The 14,610-nt window shown below is 37.6% G+C and overlaps 1 protein-coding gene across 2 annotated transcripts in view; it reads left to right on the top strand.

Moving 5' to 3' along the window:
- Mcm7 (minichromosome maintenance 7) overlaps positions 1-13,953 on the top strand; it is a 92,997-nt gene extending 79,044 nt beyond the window's left edge. The window contains exons 14-15 of one of the 2 annotated variants that reach the window (XM_090385978.1): positions 9,979-10,088; positions 13,746-13,953. In XM_090385978.1, the coding sequence (XP_090242104.1) occupies positions 9,979-10,088; positions 13,746-13,953 (318 nt within the window). The remainder of the gene's footprint in view (positions 1-9,978; positions 10,089-13,745) is intronic. The other variant, XM_090385988.1, reaches the window with a different exon arrangement.
- Positions 13,954-14,610: the final 657 nt, after the last annotated feature.

Genomic DNA, 14,610 nt, shown 5'->3' with positions numbered 1-14,610 from the left:
ATTAAGCCTGATATACACCTTCATCAATAAAAATTGAAAACAGTGGGCCCAGCCCTGAACCCTTTGAGGTCCACTAATAACATTAGTCCACGAAGAGCAGTGCTCATTGATAACCACTCTGTCTTCTTCCACTTAGCCATTCCTTTATCCATAGTAGTAACTTGCCCAATGTATAAATATAGTGCAAGCGCATCTGAATAAATCAGAATATTAGAAAAACGGCATTGTTTTAAGTTATCTCATATTGTGAATACCTTCACAACGAGTTGCCATGGTATTGCACTACTTCGAATAAGTAACGCTTCACCTAAGGAGAAGGCTGATGTTACTTATTACTGATGTAATGTTACCAATGTCTGATTTATTCAGATATAGCTATGTATTTCTGATGCGCTTGCACTATATTTATACATAGTCTAGACTCTCCCATAGCTTGAGGCTTATGCCCTAAACGCTTTAGTAACTTGCCCTTAATGCCACTTTGCTTCGGTTTAAATAGCAGTCTTATTTGCAACAGTATCAAAAGCCTTCCTGAAATCCAAGTATATATCAAAATTATTTTTGCATCCCTAGTTACTGTATCGCAATAACCTATCAGATTGGTTAGACAAGACCGCCCCTTAAATCCATGCTTTGACTGCAGTATAATTGCATTCATGTCCAGATAGTTCTGCATTACTTCTTTAACCTGTAACTCCATTATTTTCCCTAGAACAGATGTTAAGATGACAGGTCTGTAATTACTCATGTCACCTTTTGATTCCCCTCTCCTTACCCTCCGTTATGAATTGGGGATACATTCACACATCTACAATCTATAGGGACCTCTCCTGAATCCAGGGATGCACTCATAATTATAGCAAAGGGTTTGCTCACTTTGCTGCCTCCCTTAATATGATTGGATATGTCCCATCCACCCCAAGTTCAGTTCCAACAATTTATCTTCCACTTTCCTTTCAGTTATCACTAAGTCATTTAGCTTCCCATTGGGGTTTGACATTAAGCCTGATTACGGGAGATGTCAGAAGTGCAAACTTCTGACATCTCCCGTAAAAAAATTTCTCATGTGTGAATGTAGATGCAAAATATCTATTCAGTTTGTCAGCAACCTAAGCAGGGTCAACAAGTGGCCCAGTGTGATTGAATCCCTTTCTTCTACTGTTAATATATGCATAGAAGTCTTTGCTGCTTTTTTGGCATTCTTTGCCAGAGACTTATCATAATCTGCCTTAGCTTTCCTCCTTTGTGATTTGATTACAGACTAAGTTATACACTGCCCTACCATTAATATCTGGACACCTGCCTTTAGACAAAAAAAGAGATTTTGTGTCATTTAATATTTTGTGCCTAAATCTTTTGCTTTTATGATGGCCTTCAATCTTTGCGCCATATTCTCAACCACCTTTTACTGTATAAATGTCAGGTGATATGTTCCTCCACTCGGCCTTTAACGCAGCCACCAGTTCGGCCTTTTTCTTTGGGCGAGCTCGGCGTGCACGTACCCGACAACCCAATACATCCCAAAGATGCTCGATAGGGTTCAGATCAACACTCTGGGCTGGCCAATCCAACTTTTCCACGCCCATGTCCTGAAACCACTTTGTTACGAAGTGAGCAGTATGGCATGGCGCATTGTCTTGCTGATGCAGGTATGGGCCTTCCCCGAACTATTGCCATAAAGTTGGAAGTGCATGGTTGTCCAGGTTGTCCTGGTATTGCACAGCATTCATGGTTTTGTCTATAATGACTAATGGGCCCAAGCCAAACCATGAAAGGAGCCCCATACCATGACACTACCTCCACCAAACTTCATTATTGTGAGGATACAATCAGGAAAGAACTGTTTCCCTGGCATTCACCACACCCAGGAACAGCCATCAAACTGGTAGAGTGCAAACCTCAACCTGTCTGTCCATAGGACTGTTTTCCACTGCTCTACAGTCCAGGATTCACACTTCTTACACTATGTTAATCAGCATCTAGCATTTGTTGAGGTGATCAATTCCGTTGAACATGTCATCTTGCATGCTCACTTTTGCAATTGTCTGTTCAAAGCCCAGTGCGCATATTTATAGCAGGTTCTGTGACATGCTGCATGCATAGGACCTGTTTCCCCATCTATGAAGGAGTGTCCGAATATTGATGGTAGGGTAGTGTGTCTACCATAGGCTTCTGTATCGCTTGATAATTTATATGCATCCTATGGACTTTTCTTCTGCCACGTGTCTCAGTAGTTCATCTGGCATCCACTTAGGTCTAATCTTTGAACAAGTATTTCTTCTTTGGTATGAAAAACCTAGTAGCTTCTTTGATAACTTCCCTGAATGTTTCCCATTTAGAATTTGCTGTTGGTAACATCATCAGTTGGTCCCACTGCATAGAATTTAAAAACTGTCTGGGACCACTGTAGTAATCCTTGCAAAAGCCTTTCCCTTTACTCTTGACAGTTGTTATATCTTTAATTAAATTCCATATTAGTGCACTGTGATCGATGCCACCCAGTGGGTCTTTTACCTGCAGATTCTTAATGCTTGTATAATCACTGCTGATAACCAAATATAGAGTATTTCTTCCTCTTGTTGCCTTTCTAACGTGCTGCTGCTATAGAAAAGTTATCCGAGAAATCTACAAAAGTCTTGCTAGTGTGTGTGATAAACCCACAAATTCTGGGGGAAAAGTCTGGAAGGTTAAAATCCCTGATTATAAGACGTTATGATTTACTGGCCCACTCTATTTCTCTGTATGGCTGTTTGGTATTACTCATTACAGTCATTAGGCCTATAACACACTCCTATTCTGTTTTCTTTTCCCAGTGCTTATATCACATCAGACTGACTCAACATTGCACTGGTCATCCATGTTGACTGGATACACTGCCTTAGATTTAATATGCTTCTTAACTAAGAGCATAACCCCCCCATCCCTAATGTCTTGTCTGTTCTTCCTGTACATATTGTAACCCCCATATTCAAATTTAGCATCACTTATGTCTGAGTGACACCATGTCTCCTCTATCCCTACAATATCTGCATTTGATGACTTAATCAGTACTTCAAATACATCAAATTTATTTAGTGTTACAGTGCTCCTTGCATTAAGTGTACATGCACATGTTGTTACTCTTACACAGCCCATGCATTCGCTGTTTCCATGATGGTCCACAGCAGGGCCTGAAATCCCCAACAGCTCTGCCTGCACCTCTATTTAATGTATTACTCTGCGTATTCCCCCCACCCCCACAGGGTAGCAGTTTTCTGCCTGTCACTGTCTCAATAGTATTGGCAATATTCTTGCACTCCAATTTAACTGAAATTTTCTACCCCACTAGCATTGTACATTCTCTACAGGACCAAATTGATTGATAAAGCTCTCAACGTGTACTCTCTCCTGTCTGGGCAGAATTGCAGACTTTCAAATTCAGTCCTAACTTGCAACTTTTTCCCAGCATTGCCCTGTACTTGTTAAGTAAGTCCTCAGTTACTCTAATATCATTAGCCAACATGTACAACAATATCACCTTTTGTTCCCTTAAAAGATGATATCTGCTCTACAATGTCATCTTCTTTTTCTCGGCAGATATACACTGGTCCTATTGCATCTATCCTTCTTGCACAACTTATTTCCTGTTTCCTGACAAGAGTCACCAACAATAATTGCCTCTTTTGGGACCAGTGCATTCTGCCTTGAAAATTTCCGCTGTGTTGTCTGATGCACAAGTGTGAGCTCTGGCATTGACTTGGGCAGCTGAGAGCTTGCTGGGTTCTCAATTTTACTTCCTTCATGGGCATCTACCCTACTCTTCAAATTCTCATAAATACCCATCAGAATGCTAAGTTGGCACCTAATTTCTTCACACTCTCTGCACTGAACACACACACACAAAGACATCCCCTTCGGCTGTATCATGTCCTATTCCAGAAAGATCGGCAAATGTTGTACAAGTTTCACATTTTGTTAGGCTGTGATTCATAGCAGAATCGCTCCTTCAGTTGTACTCTGATCCACAGCATTCCTGTTACTTTGTGCCCATTGCTTTGCTGCTCTAATCTGGGGCATGATTTCTGTTTAAATACAATTTAATTAATCAACAATGAAAATTAATAAAATTAGTCACTTAATTGACAATACTACACTATGCTAATAGATTCCTAAATGCAGTTATACCTATTATGCTATCAAATTTTACATTATATACCTTGTGCTATCGAGTAAAATTTCTTAGCTGAAAACAAACAAACAAAAAAAAAAAAAAAACACCCAATAAGTGATTAGAAACTTCGAGCTACTTATATATCACAATTAGACTACTATTCCACTGAACTACATGTTACAATATTCACACCAAATTGGTGATACAGTAGTGGTACGAATAATAAGTCATTTACAAAATCACTATCTAAATTTAAAAATAAGCTAACGAACGTGCCTGAGACTATAAACTATTTGTTATACACAATTTAATATGTTAATTAATCAAAAATACAGTAAAATTTTTCAAATAATTTATCTGTTCCCACAAACCCAAATTCTTTGATCTCATGCTAGTACTCAGCAGTAAGTTGCATTTATGAATGTTATTATTAGCCATATGGTGCACGGAAACCTGAGGCTTATGTTGCACCAGCCAAAAATAATAAATAATTCTAGAGAGAGAGAGAGAGAGAGAGAGGGGTGCTGCTAAAATAGTAATATATTGTTGTCCAGGACATCTAGATATACCTCAGAATTTGTGGTTTTGTTTAAAGAAACAAAACCTTTAGTGGAACCATTATGCTGCCTCCACTAAACTTCAGTGTTGGGATGATACCATCTGGCAGGTTGCTTTCTACAGGCATCTGGCACAACCATCAGACTGGTAGACCATGTATTGTGCTTTTCACTCCAAAGCACAGCTTTCATTAGTCTATAGTTCATGAATGGCAGACTTTACACCAAGTTAGACAGTGTCTGGAATTAGAGTGGTTTTGGGTTTATGGGTGGCTGCACGACCTTGGTAATTCATATCATGCATCATTCTGTGCACTGTACTGTTGCTGATGTGTTCTGAGCAGACAATTATTTGCAGGACTTTCCTGGTGCATTCTATCAGCTTCAAAAGTTTTCTGGGTCATTTCATGACTGGTTCAGCTTCAGTCTGCTTCCATTCAGATTACATCCATCACCAATTTTGACCTGGCAAATTTCAGTGTCATTGAAATATCACTTGCAGACTGATTTGCTTATGTGGCATCCTATTATCATCCCATGCTGGAAGTCTTATCTCCAGCGATTGCAGCATCTTGCAGTCACAATTGTACTACTGTCTCCTTGAAGGCCCTGCAAACATTTATAGTTGCATCTCATCTCCATGCTTGGGTAAGATATGACTAACTATCAACAGAGGGAGTGGGGCAGTGCCTGGATGTTAATGGTAGGGAACTTTGAGATTGCAACAAAAACTGCTTTCTTGGCAGATAATTTTCTCCTACAAATCCTCCGCCTGAGTGTATCAGACTAGCCAGGATCTACCTCAGGGTGGGAACCCTTTTATCCTTATTCTTCTTTGCCCTCTTTATACTTATAGTCGCTCACAATTTCAATTTTATCCCAATGATATCATCATGGCTTTACTTCTTTCCAAGGCTAACCAAAGCACCCGCACCTGTTATTTGTATCAACATGTCAGGGAAAGTACTAGAGAAAAGAATATCCTAGACCTCATCATCACACATGAATCAGATGACATAACAGGGCTGACAGTAGAGGAACCAATAGCAGGAAGTGATCACGGAGTTCTACGGTGGATGATGACGAGAGAGGTAGCAGAAGTAAAAGGCAAAGGAATGGGTTTTAATTTCAGAAAAGGAAATTACGATGCCTTAAGGTACTACATGGCCTCTATTAACTGGGTAGATATCGCGCAGAGAATGAATACATTTGAACAGTGGTATGCTTTTAAAACATTAATCACAGATGCCTTGAATGCGTATATACCATTAAAAAAATACTCCACGAGAAGGGTTCCAAGTTGGATGAATAGTGAAGTTGCCACATTACTTGAGCAGAAAAAGGTGGCATGGAAAGATTACAGAGCAATAAAAAGTACTGAAGCCTATAACAGCTACAAGGTGATCTATAATAGAGCCACAGAAAAGGTTCGACAGGCGAAGGCAGTTTATGAGAAATCACTAGCAAACAGAGCAAAGAGGGGGGATAAAGAATTCTTCACATATATAAATGCCAAGAAGAGCAGGACAAACCAGATCGGACCTTTACGTAAGGGAAAGGGGATAGTAATAAATACACCAGCTGCCGTTGCAGATGAACTCAACAGTTATTTTGCATCGATATTTACAAATGAAAAGCCTTTTGTGGCAATGGGAAATTGTGGGAGCGAAGTTAAAAAATATGTAATTAATGATATTGAAATTTCGCAAGATTATTTAATGAAAAAACTTTCGAGCCTACAGACCAGTAAGGCTCCTGGAGTTGATGGAATATACCCTATAATCTTAAGAGAGGCGGCAAGCGAGTGCATTGAACCATTGAGGCTAATTATGCGAGCATCACTAGACTCTGGGGAGATTCCCTTGGATTGGAAAAGTGCAAATGTATCTCCCATACATAAGGGTGGCTCTAAAAGTGAAGTTGGAAATTATCGACCTGTCAGTCTGACTTCAGTAGTAGGGAAAATCATGGAGGCAATGATCAAGGGTGGAATTCAGGATCATTTGGATCGAATTGAAATTCTCAAGGATACTCAGCATGGTTTTGTAAAGGGAAAATCATGTTTAACAAATCTGGTTCGCTATTTCGAAAGGGTCACTCACGAGCTGGATTTAGGGAATAATTTCGACATTGTTTATTTAGATTTCAGCAAAGCTTTTGACTCAGTCCCACATGAGTGGTTGCTTTATAAGCTGGAACAGGTTGGAATCACTGGGAAAATCCTTAGATGGATAGAAGGATGGCTTCAGGGCAGGAGGCAGAGGGTTGTGATAAATGGCTATTCCTCAGATTGGGTTGATGTAAGAAGTGGGGTTCCCCAAGGATCAGTATTAGGACCACTGTTGTTTTTAATTTTCATAAACGACATTGATGAAGGGATAGAGGGCGTGATGTCTAAATTTGCAGATGATGTTAAAATTGGTAGAGTAGTTAATGATCACTGTCAAGCTGAGCTTCTTCAGAGAGACCTAGATAGACTTCAAGAATGGTCAGAAAAATGGCAGCTGTGCTTTAATCCAACAAAGTGTAAGGTATTACACCTGGGAAACAGTAATCCCAAAAAAACTTATTCACTTGGTGGAGTTCAACTAAACCCAGTACTGGAGGAAAGGGACTTGGGTGTTACGATACGGTCAGACATGAAATTCTCTGAGCATTGTAAACAGGTTGCAAGGAAGGCCCATGGTGTCCTATCGATGATCTATCGAACTTTTGCAAGTAGAGATAGGGACGTGATAATCCCATTATATAAGGCTTATGTTAGACCACACTTGGAATACTGTGTTCAAGTATGGAGACCGCACCTAAAGAAAGACATCGACCTTCTTGAAAGGGTGCAAAGAAGGGTAACTCGCCTGGTGAGATCGGCAAAAGGGCGTCCTTATGAAGAAAGACTTCGAATATGTGGGTTGCAGAGTTTGGAAACTAGACACCTTAGAGGAGATTTGATTGAGGTGTTTAAGGCTCTGAGAGGCATCAGTAAAATGAATGAGGACAAAATTTTCAAGATTATAAATGATGCTAGAACTAGGGGACATAAATTCAAGTTACGGGGGGAAATGTTTAGATTGGACTGCAGGAAGTTTTATTTTAGCCAGCGAGTTATAAATTACTGGAATAAGTTGCCTTCATGGGTGGTAGAGGCCGACAGTTTGGGGAAATTCAAAGGTCATCTGGATAGTACCTTCGGGTAAGGGTAGCGCATAGGATGATAGATTTAATTTCCTTTTTATTTATATTTTATTTTATTTATATATATTTTTTTTTATTTATTAATTATTATTATTTAGTTATTTATTTTATTTATTTTTTGTTTTTATCATTGTTTTGTTCGGATTTTTTTTTTTTTTTTTTGGCTGGTGCAGCATAAGCCATAGGCTTTCTTGCACCATGCGGCCGTTACTAATTCATTCATGGAACAAGACTTCATTTCTGCGTTACATGCTTCTTTTGATCTTCAAGTAAATCTATCCAAAACTGAATATTACCCTTCACCCTGTTGGTATTCCTCTCCCCCCCCCCAGTCAGTGAGGTCAATTTCTAGGAGTACTGCTATACTAATTACTGTTTTCTGTCTGCTGCTCTAAACTGTTTCTCCATTTTGCATACACATTTAGTGTGATCTAGCTCTGATTCCTAATCCCTTAGACTTTTTGATAACCAAATTTAGTATTTATTTATTGGTGTAAATAGTGATTTGCCTATTCTTCTCTAGTTGAGAAAAATGTTAAATTGTTGACTTTGTAAATAATGTGTATATTAGTTTTACTTTTATTTGGCTGTGTGGCCTTGCCGAACTGTGTAAGCTTTGTCCACTAGGGTCTTATATTCTTTACTCTTTAATCTCTTGCATTCTTCCTCTTCTGGGGATGCCTATTTCTTCATCCCCCTTGCATTCCTTCTCTTTCCCATCCATTCCTTTACCCCTATTTCTCGTGCTATTCCTTCCTTTTCATTTTTCTTTATTTATTGGGATAACAAGATTTGTTATCCACTAAGAGTCTTTACCTGTTAGTGGTCCCTGGCACGCCTCCACGTAGCATAGGATGGGAGTTGGGGCAGCGAACCAGGTGTTCACTGCCTTCTGGCTGCGAAGTTGTCAGTCACAGGCATTCAACATAACACACACAATCTTTACACACCAACACTTATTCACACTTGCCGGCTTTGGCATGTTTGCTTTTCAGGCGCTACTGCAGTACATAGGGGAAACCCTGGAGACCGCCTCATAAAACAAGAATACCTTAATCCCTTAGACTACCCTGAAATTTTTTGCCATACACATTCTTTTTATGTGCTTCTTTCATCTGGCCTTTATGACAAAATCCACTCCACAACCTGTAATGCCCATTGATTATTTCCTGTTAAATTTAGAGATGGGCCTATCTCTCTTGTACACTAGATACCAAAACTACAAGAAGGTCATGATTACACCCCTTTTTTTTTTTTCTACAGGATGAACTGTTTGGTACATGTCTCTGTCTTGGTTTGCACTGGCTTTTTAAACACTTTGAATTTTATCCAGCGTTCCATCTGAGTTCTCACCTGGAGCACTGCTCATTCACCAGTATTCTCTGTTGAAGATCAGCAGATTTGATTCCACATTCAACAGTTGTTTCTATAATGAATATCAAATGAAAATTCAGACTTTTTTTTTGTTCCTCAGCAGCTCTTACAAATGGACAGTATCTGATTATGGGGGGGGAAATCTTTGAGCAGCTTTGGGCTTTAACTTTATATGCATTTCTTATCCTGTGTTTTGGTATCTCAGTGCACTGATTTTGCCCAAATGTAAATTCCTCTAGTTTGTCTATATCAAAATGTTGCCCTAACCATCTTGGTTGGCAATAAAGGATCTTTATACATATAAAAATCTTTTTATTAAATAGGTCATTAAATAATTTTATTTCCTTCATTTCACGCCAGTTTTTATTTTGCTGCAGTACTGACAGTTAGCTTTAATTCAAGGATGAATATGGTTATACTGACAATTCCCATTCTCAGTGTGCTCCTTCTGCATTTAAAGTATAGATTTATTTGTTTTAAATTTGTGTATGTGTGATGTGGTGTTTTTTTTTTTTTTTTTTTGCATTAAAAGTGGAATAGATGAATAAAATCTGAAGACAATTCATTTTAACAAGTTGCTGCTGAGTCTGCAAAATGGTATTCCATGTGCATGCAGTTTCATCTAATTATTGAAACTTAACTCCCTTTTTTTTTTTTTTTTTCCTTCTTTTTTTGACAAATGAAATAAAATGGCTAACATTGCAGGCTCGATTAAGACTGACAGAAGTTGTTGAAAAAGAAGATGTTAATGAAGCTATGAGACTTTTAGAAATGTCCAAGGATTCTCTCAATCAACACTCTGAATTTACTACAAGGTGAGGTCATTTTATTTCCTTCATTTAAAAATTTCACTCTTGTGGATATTTTGCTTGTAGATATTTTTTGTGTAGCGTACTTTAGTTTCAAAGAAAGGCTAAACTTAAATATTAACTCCATGGGTCAAGAGTTATGTTAAAACTTTTGGATATTCCAAAAAACAAATTTTAAGATTCAGATTCCCACTTCACTCAGGTAGCTGTTGTTGTTGCTTGGGTTTTATTGGCGCATTAGTGACTAAGGCTATAATGCGCCAAAACCTGGTCATAAAAAGTAAAATTTTCAGTGGCCTAATGATTTAGGTCACTAAGTCAAGGTATGAAAACAAGTATAAACTAAAAGATAAATATCAGTAAACAAGTAACTATAATAATAAGATTTTTTAAATGTGACTAAAAAGGTTTACTGAAGTCAAAAAGCTAAAAACAGACACATTGTCATTGTTGGATAAAATCTGACTGAGTGTATACGGCTCAGTCAGATGGTTAAAAGCGGTAAAACGGATATTGCTAAAATCTGGACAGTCACTCAGGTAGCGCAAAAATTGTCCTCTGAATAGTATGCTGGGTGGCAAACAGGTTTTCTTATGATTTTATTCAGTTAAATAATATTTAATTTAATTCTTCTGAAAGTCCATTTGACAATTTGCATTTCTCCACTGTAATTTCAATGTACAAACAAGTGCATTCTGTATTTAGCACCAAGCAAACTTTAGACTACCATTAATAAACACTATTATCTTACAAATTTCAAAATAGAAAGTCTGCTGAAGCAAAACACGAAATGCTTTTATATTACCAAATTTATTTCTAAAGCCAGTGCAGATCACCCCGAGATAAGAAAGTTTTTTGGTTTAAAAAAAAATAATGAAATAGAAATAAAATAAACACTGCTGCTCTCTCTAGTAGTAGCTCTTCAACCCTTGAAGAACTGAACCTCTTTAATTGTGCTATAAGTCTAATGATTTACAGCATGGAAATAGCCGACCAGGCTAGCCGGGTGGGTAAAGTGCCTGCCTGGCAACCCAAAGGTCGCGGGTTCGATTCCCGCCTCGGGCTTGGATCAAAGTACTGCAAAAACCTCGGGAGGTGCATTATGGCCACAGAAGCCTATGCGCCAAACAACTACAAAAAAAAAAAAAAAAACAGCATGGAAATAAACCTGCATTGTTTTTGTTTGTACACCTAAGGAGGAAAATAAAAATACATTTCTGTGAGTAGATAAAATTCTATATTGAATTTAATGGTCTGATAACCAATATGAACTTTTGTAAATATTCAAGCAGAAGTAAATAGAGAATTCATTGGTAACCTGCTCCATTGGCACTTGGTGCCACCTATTTTTCACTAATTCTATATCTATATGTGACTGATTTTTATTCCTATATGCCGCATATTTTTGTTAGGAAAAAAATTGGATGAAATTAATAAATAATAAGTTAATCATGTAGACCAATAAATTGGCAAAAAGTGGGCTCTCAATGCTGTTGACTGAGCAAGCTTTGAGAACTTTCTCTGCTTACCTAAACATAAATGATGTCTGACAGTTTGTGCTTGTTTATTATCCAAACACTGGAAATTGCTGGATCCTGGGATTACTAGTTTTCCATCTGTATTTTGTATTTCTCTAAAGCAGGTGGAGATTTCAGAAACACATTTTATGAAAGGCAAAAAATTCAAACTAACTGGGAATAAAGCTTAGTGATTCTGTGATATGGCATTATTGATGCTGAAATGTTAAATATTTTAATAGCCCCTTTTGCAGGCCAATGCTTTCACCAGTATCGTTTTTTCATAGGAAATGGCATCATAATAATAATACAACATGGATGTGTGGGTTTGAATGAGACCATTTTCAAGTTGGGGAGAGTTGAAGAGCATTTGATGGTTCTGATTCTTTTCTGTGAATGCAGTGAAAGAACTAGACCATGAAGTGACAGTTCCTTCTAGCAGCTGGTATTAATAACGTTAATTTCACCTTTGCTGTCAACTCTCTCAAAAATCTGTAACTTCACAGTATAAAATTCTCTAAAGTAGTGAATCCTGTGTTGGAGTGTTATCTGCCTTTAATTTTTTAAAGAATTTCTAATTATTCTCAGCTGTTTCGTGTACTGCTTTTTCAGTGTTGTAAAGACAGCAGAAGTGGTAAACCATGGTGACTTTTTTTACATAAGTGTTATTATGATTACACATTTTTTACTCTTAATATTTAAACTTTAGTTCTTATATGCATAAAAAAACATGAATTAGTCAACAGCTATTGGTAAACATCTGGTAAAGATTAATTTTAGAAATTTAAATAATTTTTAAAATTGGTTAATTTAGTTAGATTAAAATTTTATAAAATAAATTTAAATTAAACTTAAGTAAATAGCCATGATTACTTGTATTCCTGTAGTGCTGTCCTTATAACACCATATTTATGTTCTTTACTGTACTCTTAAACTAAATTTTTGAATCAATTCCTTTGTCTTGATGAGTTTGTAGACTGCTTTTTCATCATGCCTTGCGATTTATTGGATAGTGCTCTTTCTGTATATGGATCTTAAATATTTTTGTAGCACCACGGTGCACAGTTATATCACGAAAAGTGATTATTCCATTGTACAAAGCAGTTGTTAGGCCAAATCTTGAGTGCTGCATACAGGTCTGGAGGCCTCATTTTAGGAAGGGGGTAGATCTGCTGGAACAGGTGCAGAGAAGGGCAGGAAGATTGGTGAGAGGAACAAATGGATGGTCTTATCAAGAATGGCTTCAGTTCTGCAAGTTGCATTTCATAGAGACTAGGTGCCTGTGAGGTGATCTGATTCGATGTGTTTAAGACTGAATGAATTGAGCAAGCTCACTTTTGGTGAGAGTCTTCCTTTTGCTCAGTCTGCACACATGAGAGGAACATAAATTCAAATTGAGGAGGGGCAGTTCCAGGATAGTTGTGTGGAAGTTTGCTTTCAGCTGGTGGGTAATCTGGAGCAGGGAGAATAGTAGGTGCAGTAAAAAAGCTCAAGGCCTCTGAAGAACTGGAAGATAGCACTGCAGAAGTTGTCTCAGGTTAAGCATAAGGTGGCTCCAGTCCCTGAGAGCAGCCATCCTGTCTAGACCACCTGATGACACTAGGCCACCAAACAGTGTCGAACACTCTTAAAATTAATAAAGATGCTAAGGACCTATTTTCAGTTCTAGTCCTCCCTTCTCCTGCGCAGTTGGAGAAGTGTGTCTCCAACCAGTATGGTTTCAAATCTGGCAGAACAGCCAGATTTGTAACCGTGGTGGTTGGGGACAGCTTTTTATCTTGATAATTAACTTGAATCCTGGAGAGGGGAAGCTTTTCAAGCGCTTACTCCAAAATGGGGTGGTAAGCAGCGGTCTGGAGTGTTTGAAATGCCCAGAGTACTATTTTTCCCTTGATCATTCAAAAGCTGTGCTTCTAAAACATGAACTGCAGTTTACCTGTTCTGGGCTAGTGCCTCTGAAAGTTACTGAAGATTACAGTTACATTGACTACCAGCATTTTTGAAAATGCTGGTAGTTTAGACCACTCCAAGCTGCTCTTATCTAGAAACATCATTAAATCTGATCATAGTTTTTTCCCTCTTTTGATTCCCCCCCCCCTATTTGCATTTATCTTAATTTTTTTTTTTTTTTTTTTTTCTTTAATAGAGTGCAGACTGTTACTGACCAGATTTTTGCTGTCATAAGAGATATGATGACCGAGGCTGATAGTAAAACTATTAAGATGGCTGATGTTATGGAACGGTGCACTTCAAAAGGCTACAAACCAGATCAGATTGACGAAGCTATTGAAGAATACGAAGAACTAAATGTGTGGCAAGTTAACCAGACTCGAACAAAAATAACCTTTGTGTGAAAAGATCACACATTTCATTGGTAAATTTTTATAGTTTGGTTCCTGTAAATCACAAGTCAGACTATACTTTGTACATATTTTGAAACTAAGAAATAAATACTTTTCTTTTTACATAGTTGTAATGAAACATTCATTATTTTCAATTTTATGAATATTTTTGTGCTCAGAAGTAGCATGTCAAGTGTCTCATTGAATAAACAGTTTTCTTCACCCTTTGATAATGCATAAATGATAATTCCGGCTCCAACTTGAATTTCAGTTAACTCAAATTAAATTTATTTTATCAACTAACATCCCTACCTCCTTTATGTTATTTCCTTTTGATAACTCGTTTTCTTGAAGTCTGTATTTCTTTAGAATACAAATTGATAAAACCAAAACTAAATGTCTACATATCTGAGACTGCTTATTGCAGATTTATTTCTCTCCTACCTCACCTGAACTAGGGTACAATAATAAAATAAAAGTGTATAGCGTTTTAATGAGAATTTATGGTAAACACCTGCAAATAAAATATTCAAAAAAGATTAACAGAAATTACCTTCAATACAAAAAGTATTATTTATCAAGTTTTATAAAGTGTTTGTTTGTTTGGTTTTTAGGAGCATTAGCAACTAGGGCCATATTGCTCCGGGATATGCGGTGGTCATTCCCTGA

Source organism: Mastigoproctus giganteus, chromosome 1 (genome assembly GCF_048544385.1).
Source record: "Mastigoproctus giganteus isolate SK-2022 chromosome 1, ASM4854438v1, whole genome shotgun sequence".
Taxonomy (NCBI): Eukaryota; Metazoa; Arthropoda; class Arachnida; order Uropygi; family Thelyphonidae; genus Mastigoproctus; species Mastigoproctus giganteus.
Note: the sequence above shows the minus strand (reverse complement) of the source record. Positions and strands in the feature narration are given on the sequence as shown.